The sequence below is a fragment of the Bombina bombina genome, chromosome 12 (genome assembly GCF_027579735.1).
Source record: "Bombina bombina isolate aBomBom1 chromosome 12, aBomBom1.pri, whole genome shotgun sequence".
Classification (NCBI taxonomy): Eukaryota; Metazoa; Chordata; class Amphibia; order Anura; family Bombinatoridae; genus Bombina; species Bombina bombina.
In genome coordinates this window covers 61,119,658-61,147,205 of record NC_069510.1, presented here as the reverse complement: position 1 = coordinate 61,147,205, position 27,548 = coordinate 61,119,658, and the positions used below count along the sequence as shown (strand labels likewise).

Sequence of the window (27,548 nt, the reverse complement as noted above, 5' to 3'; positions counted from 1 at the left end):
CTTTGTGTTCATTGTGTGGGGATATCGGTTTAGCGGTTAATAGTTTATTTAGATAGTTTGCCATGTAGGGGGTGGCGGTTTAGGGGTTAAAAGTTAAGTTTAGTGTGTGCGATGTCTGGGATGGAGGTTTAGGTTTATGAGTGTAACTGTACTTTGTAATATATTTTTGATGTGTTTGCTGAAACTTTTTGTTTCGGAAAACAGTTAACAACAACTCTGAGTTTGCGCTAAGGATTGAAGCGCAAAAGGCGATTGCGCTAGATTCGCTCAACTTATAATATCAGCCAATTGAAAATGGCTTGCAAAAAGGTCATTGCCTCACTTGTAATCTAGCCCTAGATTTTTATTTGCATAAATGTTTGTAGATGATCCATTTATATAGCCCATCTGGGAATGTTTTTGTAATAATGTATAGTTTTACTTTTTTTAAAAAAAATAACATTGTGATGATTTTCAGACTCTTAACCAAGCCCCAAAGTTGATACCGATGTCTACAGATTCAAGCTTGCTACTGTTTTTCTTATAGGTCTTTTCATATGACGGAAGGAGGGAGTGTCGGCTATTCCTGATTTCCCAGCCCCTTTCAGTGGGTGTCCTAGCCTTACCTCAACAACAGTGCTAAACTGTGAGTTTCTAAGGAAGTTTTTAAAAGGTTTTATACTGGATGTTTATATCAGTATCTGTGCATGTTCTTCTTTATAGTAGTGTCTGTTACATGCAGTTATATAAAAACTGGTGTACACTGTCCCTTTAAACACTTTAAGATGGTAATATAAAATGATAAATCGTATATATTAAAAACCTCTACAATATACTTTCATTATTTATTTTGTCTGCTTTACCTGTAATTCCATTCTGAAATTTTGAGCATTTCAGTTTTATAAATTTAGACCAAGAGAACAAGGAACAAGTAGCTGATGTGCGTTCAAATTAGATTGAGGTTTGATACAGATAAAAATAGCAATCAGTCAGCAAACCTTCTACAACTACAGATTCTGAGATCTCTAACAATGATGACTTGCCAGTTAGAAGTTAAAGGTGAAGCATGGAAAAGGTGCAGAGAAGTAGATGACCGTGAAGAAACGTACAAACAAAACCTCCTCTCCTATCTGTGTTACAAGACAATTTGGCTCTGCTCCTGAGAAAGGTACAGTCTCAAACTGTAGAAACAAAGGGCAAAAGAAGGCGCTCTAATTGTATAATATTGCAAGTAAAAGCATCCAATCCACCATACAAACACGCTTGCTCAGAGGTACAGTATTATGCTCACAATTCTGGCGCACTAACAATAGTGCAAAACACGCAAGCTGGGTGTATCAGAGCTCCCCAGCTAGTTCCCTCCGGTAATCAAGTATCTGATCCAAGAATGTGGATTTAGATGTTATATGAGCCCAGTAGCGGACCTATTTGACAGAGGGCCCTGGTGCAACAAAATTTTTGGGCCCACCCCCAGGTAATACAGTAGTAAGTAATATACAAGCTGACAGAGGGCCCTGGTGCAACAAAATTTTTGGGCCCACCCCCAGGTAATACAGTAGTAAGTAATATACAAGCTGACAGAAGGCCCTGGTGAAACAAAATTTCTGGGCCCACCCCCAGGTAATACAGTAGTAAGTAATATACAAGCTACTCCATATAATGATTTTCAGGATAGCTAGATGATAGATTGCTCCTCTGCCAAGGCTGGCCTTAGGGCAAGGTGACGAAGACGGCCACCTAGGGTCCCGTGGTTAGGGGGCCCTGAGATTGTGCCAACTTTATTTTTTTTTAATGGTTTTTTTTTTTTTTTAATATATATTTTTGTCTGTCATAATTTTAAATATGATTTTTCGTGCCATTTTTTTTTTTGGGGGGGGGGGTTGTAGTGAGGCTGGGAGGGAAGCGAGTGAAAAGTTTGCACTTTTTTGAGGGGGTTACCGCGCCCGGCCGGATCCTGGCAAAGAGGGGTGTTACGAAGGCCCCAACCACACACTGCACTGGCATCTGCTGTGCTGCTAAGGTGAGTGGGGTCAGCCGGAGGGACCTGAAGGCAGCCAGTGACAAGAAAATCTTCCGAGGTGGAGGGGGGCTGGCTACCAGGTCAGCACTACATAGCGGCGGGCCCCTTGCAGCATGGAAAGCGTGGGAGACTATAAGGGGTCTGGCTGGCAGTGGCAACTGCATATCAACAGTTAGTCAGTCAGACCCTGAAGTAAGGATCATGGCATTGGCACTGTTCAGTAATTTGGAGGTACTGTATGTATATATATATATATATATATATATATATATATATATACTGTTACTGCTCTGACATTGTCATTTATGTGCCAAAAGTGAGGTTATACAGAAAAATGTGCATGATTAAAAAAAAAAAATCACATTTTTTGCTTTCAAATGGCTTTTGTTCTTTGAAACCAGAACTCAGTAAAAATCGGCTGAGCTAGCAGGGAAATCAGAAAATCTTATTTTACCACTTTCTGTACACACAAATGCTACTTTATATTATCTCTGGCTGTAAACCAAAGGGATTGTAATTTCTTCTGCTGGCTATGTTTACATTTTGCCTATACTTAAAGGGCCACTAAACCCAAAATCTTTCTTTCATAATTCAGATAGAACATAAAAATTTAAACACCATTACAATTTACTTCTATTATTTATTTTGCTTCATTTTTTAGATATCCTTATTTGAAGAAAAAGCAATGCACATGGGTGAGCCAATCACATGAGGCTTCTATGTGCAGCAACCAATCAGCAGCTACTGAGCATATCTAGATATGCTTTTCAGCAAAGAATATCAAGAGAATAAAACAAATTAGATAATAGAAGTAAATTAAAAAGATGTTTAAAATTGCATTCTCTTTCTAAATCATGAAAGAAAAAATGTGGGTGTCATGTCCCTTTAAGTATAGACATTTTCAGTATAGGAAGGGATACCACAGACAAAGTCAGCTATTTTAATTGCTGATATAAAGGCAAGGGAGATATTTATACAGGTTGACTATGTTTCAGGTACGATTATCACAGTCTGTCTCATGCCATCTCTGATGGTTTTCAAATGCAGATATTCAGCTGCTAAAAAATGTATAACAGAGTAATGCTATGAAAGTCACTATGGAATTATGAAAAATTATAGCAATAGCAGTTTGTATTTTACAGTGCTACCATTTTATAAATGTGATCAAACTCATACTACTGTTAATTAGTGATAGTGTGCTATATGCTCGTCTCTAGTTGCTATGCCCAGGAGCTGATAACAGTCACTCTTGCCACCAAAAATTACGCTATCTGTAAACTCAACCCAGCATAATTAGGCAACAAGGTTGAAAACGATTTATAGTTGTCAAATAGGAAGGACGGACAGAGAAAGCTGCATTCTATTGGTTCCTTAAATTCTTTCTTTATTTTATTACAAATACAGCTTTATCTTGCTTTTATGGTATTTTAAATCTCTACACGTCCACGACCATATCATAAAAGCAAAATAAAAGAACTAATTGGGTATTTTTTGCAATTGCTGGGTCAGTGTGTAAATATCACCTGGTCTGCTGTACAAAGTGACTGACTGGCTTATTTTTCTCCCTGCTATTGTTAAGGCGGTGAGATCTGTCCACGTGTGATGCACTTGTCAGTCTTTGAGAGGAGGGGAAGTGTATGCATATGCAGTGTGTAAAACGTCATTGCATCACGTTTGGCAAGGGACCTAGTGACACTAAAGTCACAATTTGTTACATGATATAGTTAAAGCACTGCAATTTAAAAAAAAAAAAAGCTTTCTAATTTACTTCCATTATCAAAACATGCATATGTTTATATGCACACTTTCTGAGTCTGCAGCTCCTACTGAGCATGTGCAAAAGTGTACAGTATATATGGATATGCATTTTTGTTTATTGGCTGATGGCTGTCACATGATACAGGCTAGAGGGGAGACTGGATTAACTTAATTTGCCAGAAAATATTTTGCTGATTTCAAATTGAAAGTGCTATTACATTATTTTATATTTGTCAAATATCCTCAGGTGGAGTTCACACTTTTGTGTAATAGAGCCATTCCTTCTTCTACTGATGAGGAACATTAATACACTAGTTTGTTGTATAGATTATATATTCCTTTAAATAACGCAGAAAAATCATATTCAGGGTCATGGTGAATTTATAATAGCAATTGTTTTAGGTTTGCTGGGGGGGGGGGCATTTTGTTATCCTGGCTAGGGCCGGCCCTGTCCTCTGCATTAAGATTGTATACATTCTACACATGCTTATGTATAGACTGGCTGCTATGCTCCCCCAGATCTTGGGCCCTGGTGCCATTTCACCAGTTGTACCAATGGTAGTTCCACCCCTGTGTAAGCCCCAATGTTAAAGATTCCACACAAATGTGAAAAGTTAAAATCCATTGTCTACCATCAACAAAATGGTTATAGCAGAATTTATTAAAAATTATTTAAAATGACATATACTATACCATTGGTGCACATCTTTTGCTTCTTCTTCAGTACTTGGACTTTGATTTGTTGAGAACAGCAGATCCTGGTGTATTTATTGAGGATTGTCAATGATAGCCTTCTAAGTGGCGCCTTGTTTGTTTTGACCATTTATGGAAGTGGAACAAACTTTGTAAGGCCTCATACTGCAAGAGTGTTTCATCCAGCTTCAAGAGATCCCATGAAAATCTTCTCCTCAACTTTAACTTGAAGAAATAAAGAAAAATGTAGTTATCATTTCACAAGCTGTAACAATGGTGCACATCAACTATTATAACAGCAAATTCGTTATAGGGTAACATAGATTACAGGTGTGGTATAGACTGGTAACATTTACCAACTTGGAACCAGAGAAACAAAGGCTTGTAGTTTCAGCATGGCAGAAAACAGAGAGTTTTGTTTTCTTTTTGGAGTTTACAGACAGAGAATTCATAAAAATGAAAGAGACAATATTCTCTGCTGGTATGTAACTTCCCGTTCTAGATGGTATTAACAAGAAAGAAGTGGTGCCCATTAACGAGGCCATAAACTGTAAATTAAATTACCAGGCCATCAAAGATATAGTGAAAGAAAAAAGGGAGGTTCAGAAAAGAACAATTGTATTATGCAAAGAAGAAAATACAACTCACAAAGGAGAAGGTCATGGTAGAGGAAGGTGGAGTCCAGAAAAAGGCAAAACAGATTCAAGACTAGTGAAATGAAATAAAGGAAGAAGCAGATGCCTCAAATCTCCAACAAGCAAAGAAAATCTTGGTCACTAGTAAGAAAGACCAGATCATTGTGGAGTGAAAAACAACAGATCATACATTAATAGAAAATATAAATGTCAATTATCTGGTAGCGTACCTGAGAGCAGTAGGGGGGGGGGGGGCTAAGTTTAGTATTAGATGTTCTCTGAGGATCCAGGAAAATATTTTGAGTGCAGTTGGAATCCAGGGCTGCTCTAAGAAGCTGAGGTTTAGCCCTGCTGACAGTGGGCCAGATTACAAGTGGCGCACTATTTAGCACTTTTGCTCGCACGCAAACATCGCAAGACGTAAACTTCTAACTTGCACGGAATAGCCTGCGTATTACAAGTGGAAAGTAAATTACTTGAGGCAAATGTAATCTGGCGTATGCTAAATGTTGGATATCGCAACTTACTTCTCGCCATAGGCTTTAATGGAACACACAAACCAGAAAAACACCTGTTGCCTATCACTCACGGCTTACCCGACCGTGTTTAACCAAGTGTGTTATACCCGACATGGATTATGAATATTTTGCATTTCAATCTTCATCATATAGAAGAAAATGTTCTATTTTTATATATATATATATATATATATATATATATATATATATGGTCTCCCCAACTGCCGCCTAGCTCCTTTACAATCCATAATGAATGCCTCTGCCAGGCTCATCTTCCTTACTCGTTGCTCCTCAACTGCTGCACCTCTCTGCCAATCCCTTCACTGGCTTCCTCTTGCCTCTAGGATTAAACACAAAATTCTCACTCTGACATACAAAGCCCTCTACCCATTTGATCCCTATAATTGTTTTGTTGTACTCTGCCTTTGTTTATAGCGCTGCGGAATCTGTTGGCGCTTTACAAATAACCGATAATAATAATAATATATATAATATCCCTTTGCAGTCAAACACCTTGTCAAATATGATATACCTATGAAATCTTATAACTTTTTATTTTTTTTATAATATCCATTTGCATAATTTTTATTAGATAATGTATATATGAGTGTACATGTATTTTTAAATGTATTTATGTTGTGTTTACTGCAACTTTAATTTTTCCCTAACCCTTTATGGCAGCTTGTAATATGAGCACAAGTTGGCGTGGAATCAATATTTCTATATCGTGTGTGCGCTAACATTAGTAGGCCACTTGTAATCTAGTCCAGTGTTGGGTGCACTCTGTGAATTCCATTGTTGTAGAGTAGCGCACAGGATCTGCAGACTTATTCTAATAATGAGCTGGCTGATATATTATTGGCTGATGCCATTTTGTCTCTTTATCTGTCTGAAAAGGCTACTTTTTGATTTAACAGAATTATACTAGTACTTTTTTTATTGCTCTTTTCCGGACTCGCAAACGTGTTTTTGGATCCTCACTAATAGACCTTTTTATTTCTATGGGGCAGAAAATGTCTCATTGTAGTGATCTATTAACTTACATAAGTCCCGATTCTAAAAAGATCTCTGGGTTGGTGAGATCCTATAAGAATGCTCACTAGTACTTCTATTTCCCTGATCAAATTATCTAAAGCCAATTTTTACCCAGGGTGTTTCGCTAAGGGGTATATACTGTATTTTTGTAAGGGAAAGAGATGCGGACATTACAACAGTACACAATAAAAATCGTAATTTAAAAATCATACAAAATAAATAATTTAACCATTCACACAAAAATAAATAAGAATAAATTGTATTGTTAAGGTGCATCAAAAATCATAACAAAATTGTTCACCAAACATTGGGCTAGATTACAAGTGGAGCGCTAAATTATTGCAATAATTACAGACATTACAAGTGGCATGTTATTGCTACCGCAAGCTCGCAATATCAATTACCGCTTATAAAATTAACCAGAGATCGAATCTCTGGTTAATTTTATAAAACTGCCCCAAATGCAGAGCGGGTACTGTTGGTGAGACTGTCACAGGATACCAGATATATACATCAGGCACAGCTGGTTTGAGGAAGGCTGTCACTGGTAATGTAACATAGTAGATGAGGTTGAAAAAAGACAGAGGTCCATCGAGTTCAACCTATACAAATCTAATATACTTACAAAGAAGCTCCAGTTGAGCTTAAATTAATCCCATTAAAAGGTGTTTCTAGACAGAAATGTATCCAAATCATTTTTAAATGTATCTAAAGTATCGGCATTCACTGCCTCCTTTGGTAATGAGTTCCACAATTTGATTGCTCTTACAGTAAAAAACGTTTCCGTTGCAGGAGATTAAATTTCCTTTCCTCCAGCCTTAAATTGTGACCTCTTGTCACAAACAATTTTCTTGGAATAAACAGAGCTTCTGCCATCTCTGTATATGGGCCTTGAACATATTTATATAAAGTAATCATGTCACCTTTCAAACGCCTTTTTTCTAGAGAAAACAGATCCAGTTTGGCTAACTTTCCCCCATAGCTTAAATCCTCCATACCCCTTATTAGCTTTGTTGCCCTTCTCTGAACTTTTTCTAAGTCTGCAATGTATTTTTTTGAGATCAGTCCCCAGAACTGATAGACACAGGTTTCTCAGCAGGTACAGGATACTCAGCAGGTACTGTTTTTGAGATTGTCACGGAATACCAGATAGGTACAGCTTCAGGAACAAGGTGAGTATACGTAGGTGAAAGGTAAGTATGCTTGGTCTCTAGAGTAAGGTGAGTATACACAGGTATCAGGCAAATAGGCGTGGTTGAACAAAAAATAAACAATAATAAATACAAAAATCACAATAATGTGGTTAACACAGAAAATAATATAAACGAAAAATATAATTTAAGGCAATAACTCAGCCCAGAGTAATGGGCTGGGTTAGTTTTTATAGGAATTCCTGCACCTGATACCTCCAGGTGGGAGTTCCTATAATTAGGACAAGGCCCATGTAAATCTAGGCAATGCGCGGCTACATGCGCCTAGAGAGCTGCAACAGTAGCTGAAGACAGGAGCAGGAAGGCCAAAGTCATTCTCGGCATTTGACAAGAATGGAGGGGCCAGCTCGGTAGCTCCCGGTTAGGTCCTTACAGTGCCCCCTTTTTAGGTGTAACCTTTGGGGATGACTGAGAACAGGATGCTTCAGATGTTTTTTTTAAAGTCTCTGATATGTGCAGGAGCATGCACTTCAGATGCTAGTAACAAACTTCTTTCATCAGGACCATATCCCTTTCAATGGATGAGGTATTCCAGTCTTCCTCTGTGAAGTCTGGCATTTAGAATTTCTTCAACCTCATAGTCTTCACCATGACATGCCCTGGAGTAGGTGCCTTGCGAAATGGAAAGGGGTCAGGCACTGCAGGTTTGAGAAGAGAGACATGAAAAACTAGATTGATGCAATATGAAGATGGCAACTGGAGACAACTTGCAACTGGAGATATAATTTTTTCAATGATGAAAAGTCCAATGAAGCAAGGGACTAATTTCTTGGAAGGAAGAGCAAGTCAAAGATTGGCAGTGGATAAATATACTTTGTCTCTAACTTGATAAGCAGGAGTAAGATGTCTCTTCTTGTCAGCATAATGTTTATATTGTTGTTGGGCCTCCAATAATCACTTCTTTATTACAGAGAAAGTATTGTAAGCCTCCTGTAAATGTTGATTAGCATCAGGAACTGAGCTTTGGAGAAGGGAGCCAGGTAACATGGTTGAATTGTACCTATAAAAGGGGACATGGACATAGGCCTATGAACTTGATTTTTATAGGCAAATTCAGCCAAAGCAAGGTATTGAGCCCAGTCATCTTGTAACATTGTAGTATAGCATCTGAGGTATTGCTTTTGAGTTTGATTTGTGCATTCAGCTTAGCCATCTGTTTGGGGATAGAAATCAGTTGATAGGGCCCACTGAATGTAAAGTCATTTGCAAAAGGCTGTCCAAAATTTAGACGTGAATTGGGGGCCCCTATCAGACACTATAGTCTCTGGTTAGCCATGCAGTCAGAAAATCTATTGTAGAAAAATTGTAAAAAAGCTGTGTGATCTGCACACCCTTGGTGGTGACCTGTGTGGTCTGTACACCCTTGGTGGTATTAAAATGGGCCATTTTAGAAAAGCTATCTACTACCACTAAAACTTAAGTGTAGCCTTGAGCAGAGGCTAAATCAAATACAAAATCCATGGCAATTTCAGCCCAGGGTCTGCTTGGCACATGAGGTGGTGGTAAGAGACCTGAAGGAGATTGTTGTGAGTCCTTGTTAACTATACACACAGGACAAGACTGTACAAAAGAGTTTATATCTTTTGCATGCCAGGCCACCAGAACTTTTGACTAATTAACTCTCGATTCTTATGGATACCCCATGTCCTCACAGAGGGGGGTCATGTAAATAATGTAGGACTTCAGGAACTCTGGATGTTGAATAAGTTCTGAGGAACTAGAAGATTCTTCATGGTTTTGAGTCTTTAGACGAGTAGTGTCCCATAAGGAAGCTTTGTTAGCTATAATATGTTCTGGTTGCAGAATAGTAGTTGGCTCATATACTGTCTTCTCAATTTCTTCAATATGGGATAAGACATCTGCTTTGCCATTCTTGGCTCCAGGTCGATATGTAATGAGAAAATAGAAGCAGCTAAAGAAGTGTGTCCACTGGGCCTGTCTGGGTTTGAGTCTACGAGCTGAACGTAAGTATTCCAGATTTCTATAGTCAATGAAAACAGTGATGGGGTGATCGGCTCCCTCCAGTAGATGTCTGCACTCCTCAAAGGCTGTTTTTATGGCAAGTAGTTCTCTATCCCCCACATCAGTTTCTTGCTTTGGAGAGAACTCGAGACAGGAAGGCCACAGGGTGGAGGTAATTCTTGTTACCGGCTCTTTTAGATAATACTGCTCCAATTGCTGTCTCAGGGGCATCAAATTCAACATAGAAGGGCTGTCGTGGTTCAGGTAAAATCAGGATGGATAATGGGGTAAAAAGACACTTTATCAAAAGCTTGTTATGCTTTGTTAGCCCAGTGAAATTTGATGGTATTCTTAGTGAGGGCTGTAATGGGTTTAATAACACAAGAGAAGTCCATTATAAACTTTCTGTAAAAGTTTGCAAATCCCACAAAGCGTTGAATGGCTCTTTTACTGTCTGGAGTGGGCCACTTTATTATAGCTTCAATTTTCTTGGAATCCATATGGATATCTCCAGGTGCTAAAATGAAGCCTAAGAATTCTACTTAAAAGAGAAATTTCTCCAGTTTAGAGTATAGACGATAAGATTGTAGACGGGATAGCACAGTTCTCACATTATCATAAGGTTGTTGTACAGAAAAGAGAAGTAAATGAGTAGGTAGGCTACTACATAAATGTCCAGGATTTTACAAAAATTTAATTGACAAACTTTTGAAAGGTAGCAAAGGGCATCACAGTGTATTCATAGTGCCTATAACGGGAACGAAAGGCAGTTTTCCACTCATCTCCTTTCTGTACTCTTACAAGATTGTAAGCACCTCTTAGATCAATTTAACTGAAGATAACTGCTGATCTGAGTTCTGGAATAAGTGGTAATGAATATTTATTTTTACAGTAATGGCATTGAGGTCCCTGTAGTTTGTGGATTGGCTAAATCCTCCATCCTTTTTGCTGACAAAGAATATGCCAGCCCCAGCAGGTGACTTGGATGGTTTGATTTTCTTCAATATATTCTTTTAACATCTTTAACTCTGGTTCTGATTATAGATAGATGCAACCGAAGGGAATTGGAGCCCTATGGGGAGTATCAGCTCCTTTCTTCTCAAAAACATCATGAAAATCCTGGTATATATCCAATATTTGAAGTCTTACTGGAGTCCTGGGTTGGAGGGTAGCATTCATGAGGGACTTAAGATAATGCTAAAGACAACATTGGTGTACAGTTCCAGTTTTCCAGTTGATAAATTGATTATGTCTTTGCAACCAGGGAAGGCCAAACACTAAAGGGAACACTGGTGAAGTTACTAAAAAACAATATCAGTCTCTTGGTGCCCAAGACCAATTGTGACCGATAAAGAAATTGTTTCTTTTGAGATTGGACTGGTTTTCAATGGTGACCCATCATTAAGCTGTATGTGAATTGGCTTTTCTTTAGTGACACTAATATGCAGACCTTTGGCTAATTGGGTGTCCAGAAAATGTCCGCTGGCCCCTGGATCAATCATGACAGGTAGATTAACTGAGTTCTTGTCCCACTGCAAGGAAAGAGGTAGGGACAAATGAGGCTTTGAATATCTTGCCATTTGATTAATAGTTAGGAAGGGAAGATGCTGCTTACCCCTAGAAGTGTTGGTCTTGGCAGTGTACACTTGAGCTATATGTCCAGGCTTTCTGCAGTTCAACCAGAGGTTTAGCAACCTTCTTCTTTGCTTTTCGTCTTCAGAGAGGGGACCTCAGACACCTCCTATTTGCATGGGTTCTTCAGCAGAGACGGCTGGTGAAGGTTAAGGCAGAGGGCAAAACAAAACACTTGTGAGGAGGGTTATAGGCACCAGCTTTTTTGATCCGCTTCTCCCTAAGGCGGTGATCAATCTAAGATGACAAAAAGATTAGGCCTTCTAGACTCTTAGGGACCCCTACTTGTACTAGTTCATCTTTCAAAAGTATCAGACAGGTTCAACCAGAATTGATCAAGGAGAGCAGCTTCATTCCAGGCTGTAAGTGTAGCAAGGCGACGAAACTCAATTACATATTCTTCCTCATCTCTTTTACTTTGTTTAAGGGCACAGATCTTAGCTTGTGCAGTAGAGGTTTTGTAAGGGTGTTCACATTGTGACTCAAGTAAAAGTCCGGAATTGGGACCAATCCCCATTAAATTTCTTAGGTAGAGCAACTCTAGGCTCAGATGGATTGCTTGTAGCAAATTCTGAAACAGGTGCACTAGTTACTGGTGCTGGAGGGATCTTTGGAGTTACTATTCCAATCTGTTCTGATTTTCTTGTAAGGCACTCACAGTTTGAGTTACTGCAATCAATTGTTGTGTTAAAACTTTAACTCTTCCTTTGAGTTCCATTTTGTGGCTGAATGCAGGAACAAATACAAATAACAATTAAAGTATTTTTGAGGCTTTACTGATAAGCAAAAGAACAATTGGTAGTTCAGCTTGAAGATCACAGAAACAACAAGTTTGAACATAGGCCTTATGCAAAATACTAAAGTCCAATAGAATGTTCAGAATACTTTAAGTAGATTGCAACAACTAAGTCCAATAGGCACTGGTGCTTGAATTGCACAGTAAATGATACGGTTGACACAGAATACCTGATAGGTGCAGCTGGTTTGAAGAAGGCTGACACTAGTAAGGTAGAAACAGGTTTCTCAATAGGCACAGGATATCCAGCAGGTCCTGTTGGTGAGACTGTCACGGAATACCAGATACCAGGCACAGCTGGTTTGTGGAAGGCTGTCACTGGTATGGTAGATACAGGGTTCTCAGCAGGCACAGGATACCCAGCGGGTACTGTTGGTGAGACTGTCACGGAAAACCAGATAGGTACAGCTTAAGGAACAAGGTGAGCATACACCGGTGTCAAGTAACTTCTGCTTGGCATTCAGAAACCAGGTGAGCAGACGTACGTGCAAGGTAAGTATGGTTGGTGTCTGGAGCAGGGTGAGCATACACAAGTACAAGGTAAGTATTCTTGGTCTCTGGAGCAAGGTGAAGATACACAGTTATCAGGTAAGTATGCTTTGATCTCAGGAGCAAGGTGAGCATAAACAGGTATCAGATAAGTATGCTTTGGTCTCAGGAGCAAGGTGAGCATACACAGGAATCAGGTAGCCATGCTTAGGTCTCAGGAGCAAGGTAGGTAATGCAATAACCTAGCCCAGAGTGATGGGCTAGGTGAGTTTGTATATGAACTCCCACACCTGAGACCTCCAGGTGAGAGTTCCCATAATTAGGACATGGCCCCTTTAAATCTAAGCACCGCATGGCAGCGGGTGCCTATAGAGCTGCAGACACAGCTGAATACAGGAGCAGGGAGGCAAAAGTCTCGGTGTCCCTCCATGTGGGGCGGCAAGATAAAGAGAAGTCATTCTTTGCATTTGCTGGGACCGGAAGTACCGGCCTGGAAGATCCCGGTAAGGTCCTTACAATATGACATTTTCTCTAAAATCCCAGCTTGATTCTATAATCATTTTCTCACTACAGTTTTCACTGTTTTTATTCTCGGCTGTTAAAAGGTGGCGAGTTTTCACTAACATCCCCCGCATTTGTTCCTTGTGCACTACTAGTATCTCTCTCACTTGGTATTCCTTTATTACTAGCATCCCCCGCCTTTGTTCCTCGTGCACTACTAGTATCCCTCTCACTTGGTATTCCTTAATTACTAACATCTCCCACATTTGTTCCTCGTGCACTACTAGTATCTTTCTCACTTGGTATTCCTTTATTACTAACATCCCCAACATTTGTTCCTCGTGCACTACTAGTATCTCTCTCACTTGGTATTCCTTAATTACTAACATCCCCTTCCTTTGTTCCTCGTGCACTACTAGTATCTCTCTCACTTGGTATTCCTTTATTACTAGCATCCCCCACATTTGTTCCTCGTGCACTACTAGTATCTCTCTCACTTGGTATTCCTTTATTACTAGCATCCCCCACATTGGTTCCTTGTGCACTACTAGTATCTCTCTCACTTGGTATTCCTTTATTACTAGCATCCCCCACATTGGTTCCTTGTGCACTACTAGTATCTCTCTCACTTGGTATTCCTTTATTACTAGCATCCCCCACATTTGTTCCTTGTGCACTACTAGTATCTCTCTCACTTGGTATTCCTTTATTACTAGCATCCCCCACATTGGTTCCTCGTGCACTACTAGTATCTCTCTCACTTGGTATTCCTTTATTACTAACATCCCCAACATTTGTTCCTTGTGCACTACTAGTATCCCTCTTAATTGGCCCTCCCTAATTTCCAGCATACCAAATGTCTGTTCCTCTTGCATTACTGGTAGCCACTAACTTTGATCACCATTATATATAACCCCCACATACTTTTTCAATTTGTGCAAATATTTTGTTTTTAAACTCATAATGCTACTTATTACCCCTGTCACATGCTCCTCCATTACTAGGCAATCTCCTGTACTTGTAGTTCCCCACTTTATTATTGTTTCCATCCTTCCATGAGGTTCCTGCTTGGTCTTTTTATGCTTACACATATCTTCTACACTTCTCTCACCATTCAGTTTTACCACCCAGATTCTTGCAGTACAAATATTACAATTTCCTTTGGTTTGCTAGTCTAGTGGTTTTGTATTTCCGCTTACTCATTTGTGACATACAGAAGTTCCCTTTTTGTATTTGCAGACTTACATAAACAGTTAGCGCTCAACCATGAGTCGTGGTGGTACCAAAACCGGGCCAAGAACCCAGGAAAATGTCTCCTCTACACTTCTCATGCCCCAAGAAAATCAGAAGGTCTTTCAGCTATTGGGTCGAAAGTGTACAGTGAGTAATTCTATTGTAATAGGGGATGAGAAAAGCTTCTGTATAAACTATGATTTTAATTATATAGAAATGAAAGCTGCTATTTAGAGGTGGTATTAATATTACAATATCCCATAAATGTACCCATACACAATGAACTTGTATTTCTTATGTGCAGTAAGGCCAGCTCATGACAGATGGTTACTTGCAGAATCAAAATTAGTCAATAATCTATCTCATGATTCTTTATTTTTTTAATATCTGGATCTCAGCTTATGTATATTATTTAGATATGTCTTTGTACTGTATTTTGTTTTGGTTTGTGTGTTTTTGTTTTTATAGTTCTTAGTTGAACTGGGATTTATAGATTATAATTTATGGATTTATTATTTTATTGGTAGGTAGTGTCACCCTTTTACCATGATTTGAAATTCTTACATCAGTAAGTACAATCTACTAAGCCAGAGGTTTAACTAGAAACCACAGGGCCCAGGTGCAAGAATCTAAGAAGGGACCCCCCCAAAAAAGTGGATTTGATACATATCTTTTTTTTTTTTTACATTTAACACAGAAAAAAAATGTGAATCAGATTACATGTCTGCAAAAGGAGGTACCCTGTGCCCGGTCGCAATTGCAACCTCTGCACCCCCTGTAGTTTCGTCCCTATACTAAGCCCGTGATGTTGCCCCTTGGTAGCTGTCTGCTTTGCCTAATAGCAAACCTACCCCATTTACATACACAGCTTTCCTGTTACTTTTCTCCAGCTTGTGTCTCTATACAATTGTAGCCCTCTTTCACTTCTTTTATTTGACTAATCATATAATAATAAGTTGTATATAAGTCTGGCCCTGTGCATTCCCTATAGCTTAAACCTCCTGTCCCTAACCTTCTGATCTCACTCCTGTCTTCTCTCATGCAGCTGTGCAGGCTGAAGCTGTAGTTGCTGTCATAACAGTCTGTGGAGTGGCTGAGAGGAAACCACTTTTTAACAGAGTGATATATAGGAACAGACTATGCTAATGACACTTCTCCTTTCCAGTAAGCTGCCTGTCAACCCCTCCCCCAACTCATCACCCTAGGCATTTCATAGTGTGGCTAGATTCGATAAAGTGTAATGGCTTTAAATGGACAGTAAAGTTAAAATTAGACACTCATGTATGATTAAGACAGAGCATACACTTGTAAACAACTTTCCAATTTAGTTATATTATTTAAAGATAATGCTATGAAATGAAATTAGATTTTAGTTACGTTACACAGCAAATTAGTTAGTAATAATGAATCTGATAAGTCACATTCAGACAGGCCATATATTTGAAAAAATCAAATTCCAAAATACTTGTGTTATAAAATTGACCTCTTTGTCCTTTATAGAAGTTAGCTATTTTCTGTGAGAGCATTTGAAAGTGATGCAGCATTGCTGTAAAAAGCTGACTAGAAAATATCAGCTACAAAACAAAAGTACAAATAATCATGCTTAATGACCTTATGAGTAGTGTGGAAGTGCTTTTTCAGCAACAAATTACTAGTGTCTGTTTTCTGCCCAGTGCTGCTTAGGCCTAAACAAGGTAAGTAACTAGTGTCTGTGGCTAGTGACTTGTGTCACTTTAACAACCATAAAAAAACAAGGCTCTGTTCTTGTTTAAATGAAGTGATAGCAAAAATACTAAAAAGTATCTGAAATTCCCGGTCATTAAGGGGTTAAAGGTATAGAAAGGTCAAAATTGAAATGTTCATGAATGCCTTTCAGTTTAAATTAAAATAATTTTTGCAATATATTTCCATTAGCAAAAATGCTTCAAGTAAAATATATTACTGTTCAGCAGCATACGCATATATGCTGTTTGTGACTAGAGGATAAGGATTAAAGGGGCAGTCTACTCCAGAATGTTTATTGTTTAAAAAGATAGATAATCCCTTTATTACCCATTCCCTAGTTTTGCATAACCAACACAGTTATATTAATACACTTTTTACCTCTGTAATTACCTTGTATCTAAGTCTCTGCAGACTGCCCGCTTATTTTAGTTCTTTTGACAGACTTGCATTTTAGCCAATCAGTGCTGACTACTAGGCAACTCCACGGGAGTGAGCACAATGTTATCTATATGGCACACATGAACTAGCATTGTCTAGCTGTGAAAAACTGTCAAAATGCACTAAAAATAAGAGGTGGCCTTCAAGGGCTTAAACTTTAGAATATGAGCCTACCTAGATTTAGTTTTTAACAAATAATACTAAAAGAACAAAGCAAAGTGGTGTGTATTCTGTCAGTGAATACTTTCTTTGTGTAATACAAGACTCCGCTCTGGGAAGGTGTGGTGGTTCTCTAACTAAATGCACTATTTTATCCTATGTGAAGAACATAGGAATGTAAAATATTTATTACTTATTTCTGTTTAGTGCTGTAGGTCTTACTCAGTGTTGGGTTAGCGCACAACCGATAGGTGTTAGTTTTTGCTATTGAAGTCTATGGGAAAAAGTTAGAGTGACCATTATGGGCCCGATCCGATATGTAGCGTCGCCCGCAAAAGCCGGTGGCGACGTTTTTTGCGCTGTTTTGGTATCACATATACGGCGTAGCATACAAGTTACGCCCGTATATTTCACCCGTTGCCCACAATTTTTACTCCCATAGGCTAACATGGGATTGCGTCGTAAGTTGGTATCCAATATCCAGCGCAAGGCCTTACGTGGCGAAAATTGAGAAATCTTACTCCATTTTCACCTCGCCATAAAAAGCAGCCGTAGCAGGCCTTGCGCTGAGTTTGGGAGCACTGTAACTCCATAAAATGCCGTAAAAAAAAAAACTAACACCTAACGCATACGCAATGTCTATCTACCTGTCAACCGCAATCCCCCACTGCAATATCTAATAAAGTGTATTAACCTCTAAACCATCGCTCCCAGACGCACCGCCACCTACATTAAATTTATTAACCCCTAATCGGACCCCCTTACACTGCTGCCACCTACATTAAATTTATTAACCCCTAATCTGACCCCCCTACACCGCCGCCACTATATTACATTTATTAACCCCTAATCTGACCCCCCTACACCGCCGCCACTATATTACATTTATTAACCCCTAATCTGACCCCCCTAAACCGCCGCCACCTACATTAAATTTATTAACCCCTAATCTCCCGCCCCCAACGTCGCCGCCACTATATTAAATTTATTAACCCCTAAACCTAAGTCTAACCCTAACACCCCCCTAACTTAATTATTATTTAAATAAATCTAAATAATATTACTATTATTAACTAAATTATTCCTATTTAAAACTAAATACTTACCTATAAAATAAACCCTAAGATAGCTACAATATAATTAATAATTACATTATAGCTATTGTAGGATTTATTTTTATTTTACAGGGAACTTTGTATTTATTTTAACTAGGTACAATAGCTATTAAATAGTTAATAACTATTTAATAGCTACCTAGTTAAAATAATTACAAAATTACCTGTAAAATAAATCCTAACCTAAGTTACAAATACACCTAACACTACACTATCAATAAATAAATTAAATTAATTAACTACAATTAGCTAAAATAAAATACAATTAAATTAAATAAACTATAGTACAAAAACAAACACTAAATTACAGAAAAAAAATATTACAAGAAGTTTAAACTAATTACACCTAATCTAAGCCCCCTAATAAAATAAAAAGCCCCCCAAAATAATAAAATGCCCTACCCTATACTAAATTACAAATAGCCCTTAAAAGGGCTTTTTGCAGGGCATTACCTCAAAGTAATCAGCTCTTTTACCTGTAAAAAAAAAGACAATACCCCCACAACATTACAACCCACCACCCACACACCCCTACTCTAAAACCCACCCAATCCCCCATTAATAAAACCTAACACTACCCCATTGAAGATCACCCTACCTTGAGCCGTCTTCACCCAGCTGGGCACCAGTGGTCATCCGATCCGGGCAGAAGTCTTCATCCGATGGGGCAGAAGAGGACATCCGGACCGGCAGAAATCTTCATCCTATCCGAGCAGAAGAGGACATCCGGACCGGCAGAAGTCTTCATCCTATCCGGGCAGAAGAGGACATCTGGACCGGCAGAAGGCTTCATCTTCTATCTTCTTCCATCCGACGAGGAGCAACTCCATCTTGAAGACATCCGGCGCGGAGCATCCTTCCAGCACGACGACTACTCGACGAATGACAGTTCCTTTAAATGATTTCATCCAAGATGGCGTCCCTCGAATTCCGATTGGCTGATAGGATTCTATCAGCCAATCGGAATTAAGGTAGGAAAAATCCGATTGGTTGATTTAATCAGCTATATCTATTAGTTATATTGTAGCTAGCTTAGGGTTTATTTTACAGGTAAGTATTTAGTTTTAAATAGGAATAATTTAGTTAATGATAGGAATTTTATTTAGATTTATTTAAATTATATTTAAGTTAGGCGGTGTTAGGGTTAGTCTTTTAGGGGTTAATAAACTTAGAATAGTGGCGGCGATGTTAGGGGCGGCAGATTAGGGGTTAATAACATTTAACTAGTATTTGCAAAGCGGAAAGTACGGCGGTTTAGGGGTTAATATGTTTATTCTAGTGGGTGTGACGTTGGGGTGGCAGATTAGGGGTTAATAACATTATGTAGGTGTCGGCGATGTTGTGGGCAGCAGATTAGGGGTTAATAAATATAATGTAGGTGTCGGCGATGTTGGGGGCAGCAGATTAGGGGTTAATAAGTATAATGTAGGTGTTGGCAATGTCGGGGCGGCATATTAGGGGTTAATAAGTGTAAGATTAGGGGTGTTTAGACTCGGGGTTCATGTTAGGGTGTTAGGTGTAAACATAAAATGTGTTTCCCCATAGGAATCAATGGGGCTGCGTTACTGAGCTTTACGCTGCTTTTTGGCAGGTGTTAGACTTTTTCTCAGCCGGGTCTCCCCACTGATGTCTATGGGGAAATCGTGCACGAGCACGTACAACCAGCTCACCGCTGACTTAAGCAGCGCTGGTATGTGGAGCTCAATTTTGCTCTACGCTCACTTCTTGCCTGTTAACGCCTGGTTTGTAAAAACCTGTAATACCAGCGCTGTAGGAAAGTGAGCGGTGAGAATAAACTGCACGTTAGCACCGCACCCCTCATAACGCAAGACTCGTAAACTACCCGTATGTCTTTAACTATTCTTACTAGAAGAGATTTATGGCTTAAATCTTGGAATGCGGATATGGTGTCTAAATCTAGATTACTATCTTTATAATTTCAGGGTAGTAATTTATTTGGTTCTCAATTGGATTCTATTATCTCCACTTTCAGCGGCAGAAAACAGAATTTATGCTTACCTGATAAATTACTTTCTCCAACGGTGTGTCCGGTCCACGGCGTCATCCTTACTTGTGGGATATTCTCTTCCCCAACAGGAAATGGCAAAGAGTCCCAGCAAAGCTGGTCACATGATCCCTCCTAGGCTCCGCCCACCCCAGTCATTCGACCGACGGACAGGAGGAAATATATATAGGAGAAACCATATGATACCGTGGTGACTGTAGTTAGAGAAAATAATTCATCAGACCCGATTATAAAAAACCAGGGCGGGCCGTGGACCGGACACACCGTTGGAGAAAGTAATTTATCAGGTAAGCATAAATTCTGTTTTCTCCAACATTGGTGTGTCCGGTCCACGGCGTCATCCTTACTTGTGGGAACCAATACCAAAGCTTTAGGACACGGATGAAGGGAGGGAGCAAATCAGGTCACCTAAATGGAAGGCACCACGGCTTGCAAAACCTTTCTCCCAAAAATAGCCTCCGAAGAAGCAAAAGTATCAAATTTGTAAAATTTGGCAAAAGTGTGCAGTGAAGACCAAGTCGCTGCCTTACATATCTGGTCAACAGAAGCCTCGTTCTTGAAGGCCCATGTGGAAGCCACAGCCCTAGTGGAGTGAGCTGTGATTCTTTCAGGAGGCTGCCGTCCGGCAGTCTCATAAGCCAATCGGATAATGCTTTTAAGCCAAAAGGAAAGAGAGGTAGAAGTCACTTTTTGACCTCTCCTTTTACCAGAATAAACAACAAACAAGGAAGATGTTTGTCTGAAATCTTTAGTAGCCTCTAAATAGAATTTTAGAGCACGGACTACGTCCAAATTGTGTAACAAACGTTCCTTCTTTGAAACTGGATTCGGACACAAAGAAGGTACAACTATCTCCTGGTTAATATTTTTGTTGGAAACAACTTTCGGAAGAAAACCAGGCTTAGTACGCAAAACCACCTTATCTGCATGGAACACCAGATAGGGCGGAGAACATTGCAGAGCAGATAACTCTGAAACTCTTCTAGCAGAAGAAATTGCAACTAAAAACAAAACTTTCCAAGATAGTAACTTAATATCTATGGAATGTAAAGGTTCAAACGGAACCCCTTGAAGAACTGAAAGAACTAGATTTAGACTCCAGGGAGGAGTCAAAGGTCTGTAAACAGGCTTGATCCTAACCAGAGCCTGAACAAATGCTTGAACATCTGGCACGGCTGCCAGTCTTTTGTGAAGTAAAACAGATAAAGCAGAGATCTGTCCCTTTAGAGAACTTGCAGATAATCCTTTCTCCAAACCTTCTTGTAGAAAGGATAGAATCTTAGGAATTTTTATCTTGTTCCATGGGAATCCTTTAGATTCACACCAACAGATATATTTTTTCCATATTTTATGGTAAATTTTTCTAGTTACAGGCTTTCTAGCCTGAATCAGAGTATCTATTACAGAATCTGAAAACCCACGCTTTGATAAAATCAAGCGTTCAATCTCCAAGCCGTTAGTTGGAGGGAAACCAGATTCGGATGTTCGAATGGACCCTGAACAAGAAGGTCCTGTCTCAAAGGTAGCTTCCATGGTGGAGCCGATGACATATTCACCAGGTCTGCATACCAAGTCCTGCGTGGCCACGCAGGAGCTATCAAGATCACCGAGGCCCTCTCCTGATTGATCCTGGCTACCAGCCTGGGAATGAGAGGAAACGGTGGGAATACATAAGCTAGGTTGAAGGTCCAAGGTGCTACTAGTGCATCTACTAGAGTCGCCTTGGGATCCCTGGATCTGGACCCGTAGCAAGGAACCTTGAAGTTCTGACGAGACGCCATCAGATCCATGTCTGGAATGCCCCATAATTGAGTTATTTGGGCAAAGATTTCCGGATGGAGTTCCCACTCCCCCGGAAGGAATGTCTGACGACTCAGAAAATCCGCATCCCAATTTTCCACTCCTGGGATGTGGATCGCAGACAAGTGGCAGGAGTGATCCTCCGCCCATTGAATTATCTTGGTCACTTCTTTCATCGCCAGGGAACTCCTTGTTCCCCCCTGATGATTGATATATGCAACGGTCGTCATGTTGTCTGACTGAAACCTTATGAATTTGGCCTTTGCTAGTTGAGGCCAAGCTCTGAGAGCATTGAATATCGCTCTCAGTTCCAGAATGTTTATCGGGAGAAGAGACTCTTCCCGAGACCATAGACCCTGAGCTTTCAGGGATTTCCAGACCGCGCCCCAGCCCACTAGACTGGCGTCGGTCGTGACAATGACCCACTCTGGTCTGCGGAAGCTCATTCCCTGTGACAGATTGTCCAGGGTCAGCCACCAACGGAGTGAATCTCTGGTCTTTTGATCTACTTGAATCATCGGAGACAAGTCTGTATAATCCCCATTCCACTGTCTGAGCATGCACAGTTGTAATGGTCTTAGATGAATTCGTGCAAAAGGAACTATGTCCATTGTTGCAACCATCAATCCTATTACTTCCATGCACTGCGCTATGGAAGGACGAGGAACAGAATGAAGTACTTGACAAGAGCTTAGAAGCTTTGATTTTCTGACCTCTGTCAGAAAAATCCTCATTTCTAAGGAATCTATTATTGTTCCCAAGAAGGGAACTCTTGTTGACGGGGACAGAGAACTTTTTTCTTTGTTCACCTTCCATCCGTGAGATCTGAGAAAGGCTAGGACGATGTCCGTATGAGCCTTTGCTTTTGACAGGGACGACGCTTGAATTAGGATGTCGTCCAAGTAAGGTACTACTGCAATGCCCCTTGGTCTTAGAACCGCTAGAAGGGACCCTAGTACCTTTGTGAAAATCCTTGGAGCAGTGGCTAATCCGAATGGAAGTGCCACAAACTGGTAATGCTTGTCCAGAAAAGCGAACCTTAGGAACTGATGATGTTCCTTGTGGATAGGAATATGTAGGTACGTATCCTTTAAATCCACGGTAGTCATAAATTGATTTTCCTGGATGGTAGGTAGGATCGTTCGAATAGTTTCCATTTTGAACGATGGTACCCTGAGAAATTTTTTTAGGATCTTCAGATCCAAAATTGGTCTGAATGTTCCCTCTTTTTTGGGAACTATGAACAGATTGGAATAAAATCCCATTCCTTGTTCTCTTATTGGAACTGGATGTATCACTCCCATCTTTAACAGGTCTTCTACACAATGTAAGAATGCCTGTCTCTTTATTTGGTTTGAAGATAAGTGAGACCTGTGGAACCTTCCCCTTGGGGGTAGTTCCTTGAATTCCAGGAGATAACCTTGAGAAACTATTTCTAGTGCCCAAGGATCCTGAACATCTCTTGCCCAAGCCTGAGCAAAGAGAGAGAGTCTGCCCCCCACTAGATCCGGTCCCGGATCGGGGGCTATCCCTTCATGCTGTTTTGGTAGCAGTGGTAGGCTTCTTGGCCTGCTTACCCTTGTTCCAGCCTTGCATTGGTTTCCAGGCTGGTTTGGGTTGTGACGTATTACCCTCTTGCTTAGAGGATGCAGAATTAGAGGCTGGTCCGTTTCTGCGAAAGGGACGAAAATTAGGCTTATTTTTAGCCTTAAAAGACCTATCCTGTGGGAGGGCGTGGCCCTTTCCCCCAGTGATGTCTGAAATAATCTCTTTCAAATCAGGTCCAAATAATGTTTTACCTTTGAAAGGAATGTTAAGCAATTTTGTCTTGGAAGACACATCCGCTGACCAAGACTTTAGCCAAAGCGCTCTGCGCGCCACGATAGCAAACCCTGAATTTTTCGCCGCTAATCTAGCTAATTGCAAAGCGGCATCTAAAACAAAAGAGTTAGCCAATTTAAGTGCTTGAACTCTGTCCATAACCTCCTCATACGAAGATTCTTTATTGAGCGACTTTTCTAGTTCCTCGAACCAGAAACACGCTGCCGTAGTGACAGGAACAATGCATGAAATTGGTTGTAGAAGATAACCTTGCTGTACAAAAATCTTTTTAAGCAAACCCTCTAATTTTTTATCCATAGGATCTTTGAAAGCACAACTATCTTCGATAGGAATAGTAGTGCGTTTGTTTAGAGTAGAAACCGCCCCCTCGACCTTGGGGACTGTCTGCCATAAGTCCTTTCTGGGGCGACTATAGGAAATAATTTCTTAAATATAGGGGGGGGAACAAAAGGTATGCCGGGCTTTTCCCACTCTTTATTTACTATGTCCGCCACCCGCTTGGGTATAGGAAAAGCGTCGGGGGGCACCGGAACCTTTAGGAACTTGTCCATCTTACATAATTTCTCTGGAATGACCAAATTGTCACAATCATCCAGAGTAGATAACACCTCCTTAAGCAGTGCGCGGAGATGTTCTAATTTAAATTTAAATGTCACAACATCAGGTTCAGCTTGTTGAGAAATTTTTCCTGAATCTGAGATTTCTCCATCAGACAAAACCTCCCTCATGGCCCCTTGAGACTGGTGTGAGGGTATGTCAGAACAGTTATCATCAGCGTCCTCTTGCTCTTCAGTGTTTAAAACAGAGCAATCGCGCTTTCTCTGATAAGTAGGCATTTTGGATAAAAGATTTGCTATGGAGTTATCCATTACAGCCGTTAATTGTTGCATGGTAATAAGTATTGGCGCACTAGATGTACTAGGGGCCTCCTGTGTGGGCAAAACTGGTGTAGACACAGTAGGGGATGATGTAGTATCATGTTTACTCCCCTCATTTGAGGAATCATCTTGGGCAATATCATTATCTGTGGCATTACTGTCCTTACTTTGTTTGGACACTATGGCACAATTATCACATAAATTTAAATGGGGAGACACATTGGCTTTCATACATATAGAACATAGCTTATCTGATGGTACAGACATGTTAAACAGGCTTAAACTTGTCAACAAAGCACAAAAAACGTTTTAAAATAAAACCGTTACTGTCACTTTAAATTTCATACTGAAAACACTTTATTACTGAATATGTGAAAAAGTATGAAGGAATTGTTCAAAAATTACCAAAATTTCACCACAGTGTCTTAAAGCATTAAAAGTATTGCACACCGTTTTCAAATTTAACCCCTATACAGTCCCAGCTATATGCTTTGCTGAGACCCAACCAAGCCCAGAGGGGAATACGATACCAAATGACGCCTTCTAGAAGCTTTTTTAGTGATTCTTAGATCCTCACACATGCATCTGCATGCCTTGCTCTCCAAAAACAACTGCGCAGTAATGGCGCGAAAATGAGGCTCAGTCTATAACTAGAAAGGCCCCCAGACTAAAAAAGGGTTCCAACACAGTGCCTGCCGTTTTTTAGACGTTCCCCAAGATTATAATGTCAATTATTAGCTAGAATCTGCATAATATGCCCCAATAAAGCAATCGTTTTAGCCCATAAAAATGTCTACCAGTTTTTAAGCCCTTTTTTAAGCCCTTTATTCTTTTATGTTTGACTAAGAAAATGGCTTACCGGTCCCCATGAGGGGAAATGACAGCCTTCCAGCATTACATGGTCTTGTTAGAAATATGGCTAGTCATACCTTAAGCAGAAAAGTCTGCTAACTGTTTCCCCCAACTGAAGTTACTTCATCTCAACAGTCCTGTGTGGAAACAGCAATCGATTTTAGTTACTGTCTGCTAAAATCATCTTCCTCTTACAAACAGAAATCTTCATCCTTTTCTGTTTCAGAGTAAATAGTACATACCAGCACTATTTTAAAATAACAAACACTTGATAGAAGAATAAAAACTACATTTAAACACCAAAAAAACTCTTAACCATCTCCGTGGAGATGTTGCCTGTGCAACGGCAAAGAGAATGACTGGGGTGGGCGGAGCCTAGGAGGGATCATGTGACCAGCTTTGCTGGGACTCTTTGCCATTTCCTGTTGGGGAAGAGAATATCCCACAAGTAAGGATGACGCCGTGGACCGGACACACCAATGTTGGAGAAAGGGAGTTTTCCTGCCCCAAGATAAGAAATCTAAGGGTAAATTTAAAGCACCCAATCGTTTTCGTTCCTTTCGTCAGAATAGAGAACAAAAGACCTCTCCTTCCCCTAAGGCCTCTGGCTCTAATTGGAGACCATCTCCAAATTGGAATAAATCCATGCCTTATTAGAAACCAAATCCAGCCCCTAAGACTGCATGAAGGTGCGGCCCGCCCTCAAACCAGTTCAACTGGTGGGGGCGGAATGAAATGATATCAACACATTTGGACAGTTTCTGTTCAAAATCAGTGGATTCGGAATATTGTTTCTCAGGGGTATCGAATAGGTTTCAAATTAAGACCTCCTATGGGAAAATTCTTTCTTTCTCATGTTCCAACAAACCCTGTGAAGGCTCAGGCTTTTCAGAAGTGTGTTTCAGACCTAGAGATTTATGGGGTGATTGTTTCAGTTCCTCTGTAGGAAGGGGTTTTGGGTTTTTATTCAAATCTATTCATTGTCCCAAAGAAAGAAGATTCATTCAGACCAATTCTGGATCTGAAATTTTTAAATAGTTTTGTAAGAGTCCAAACTTTCAACATGGTGACTATAAGGACTATTCTGCCTTTTGTTCAGCAAGGTCATTTCATGTCCACAATAGACTTACAGGACGCTTATCTTCATATTCCAATTCACCCAGACCACTATAGTTTTCTGAGATTCTCTTTTCTAGACAAGCATTACGAATTTGTCGCTCTTCCCTTTGGCCTAGCGACAGCTCCAAGAATCTTTTTGAAGGTTCTCGGTGCCCTTCTATCTGTAATCAGAGAGCAGGGTATTGCAGTGTTTCCTTATTTGGACGATATCTTGGTACTAGCTCAATCTTTTCATTTAGCAGAATCGCACACAAAACAACTAGTGTGGTTTCTTTAAAAACATGGTTGGCAGATCAATTTACCAAAGAGTTTCTTGATTCCTCAGACAATGGTCACCTTTTTAGGTTTCCAGATAGATTCAGTGTCCATGACTCTTTCTCTGACAGACAAGAGACAAATGAAGTTAGTTTTAGCTTGTCTAAACCTTCAGTCTCTACCATTCCCTTCAGTGGCTATGTGCATGGAAGTTTTAGGTCTCATGACTGTAGCATCGGACGCGATCCCCTTTGCTCATTTTCATATGAGGCCTCTACAGATTTGTATGTTGCACTAATGGTGCAGGGATTATACTCAGATATCACAACTGATATACTTAAATCCCAACACTCAACTTTCTCTGACTTGGTGGTTAGACCATCACCTTATTGTTCAAGGGGCCATTTGTTCGTCCTACCTGGACTGTGATCAAAACAGATGCAAGTCTCACAGGTTGGGGAGCTGTCTGGGGGTCTCTAACAGCACAAGGGTTTTGGAATCCTCAAGAGGCGAGGTTACCAATCAATATTTTAGAACTCCATGCTATTTTTAGAGCTCTTCAGGCGTGGCCTCTATTGAAGAGAGAACTTTACATTTATTTTCAAACAGACAATATCACAACAGTGGCATATGTCAATCATCAAGGAGGGACTCGCAGTCCTTCAGCAATGAAAGAAGTATCTCGGATACTTTCTTGGGCGGAATCCAACTCTTGTCAAATGTCTGCGATTCATATCCCAGGTGTAGACAATTGGGAAGCGGATTATCTCAGCCGTCAGGCTTTACATCCGGGGGAGTGGTCTCTCCATCCAGATGTGTTTTTTCATCTTGTACAGATGTGGGGTTTTCCAGAAATATATCCGATGGCCTCTCATCT

General features: G+C 40.1%; 1 protein-coding gene across 2 annotated transcripts in view; it reads left to right on the top strand.

The window, feature by feature from the left end:
* The first annotated feature begins 549 nt into the window (after window positions 1–549).
* The window catches only part of WAS (WASP actin nucleation promoting factor), a 267,895-nt gene continuing 240,896 nt past the window's right edge, over window positions 550–27,548 (top strand). The window contains exons 1-2 of one of the 2 annotated variants that reach the window (XM_053696153.1): window positions 550–625; window positions 14,469–14,609. In XM_053696153.1, coding sequence (XP_053552128.1) covers window positions 14,496–14,609 — 114 coding nt within the window. In that variant the 5' untranslated portion in view covers window positions 550–625; window positions 14,469–14,495. Of the gene's footprint in view, window positions 626–14,461; window positions 14,610–27,548 lie in introns of those variants that run through there. The other variant, XM_053696154.1, reaches the window with a different exon arrangement.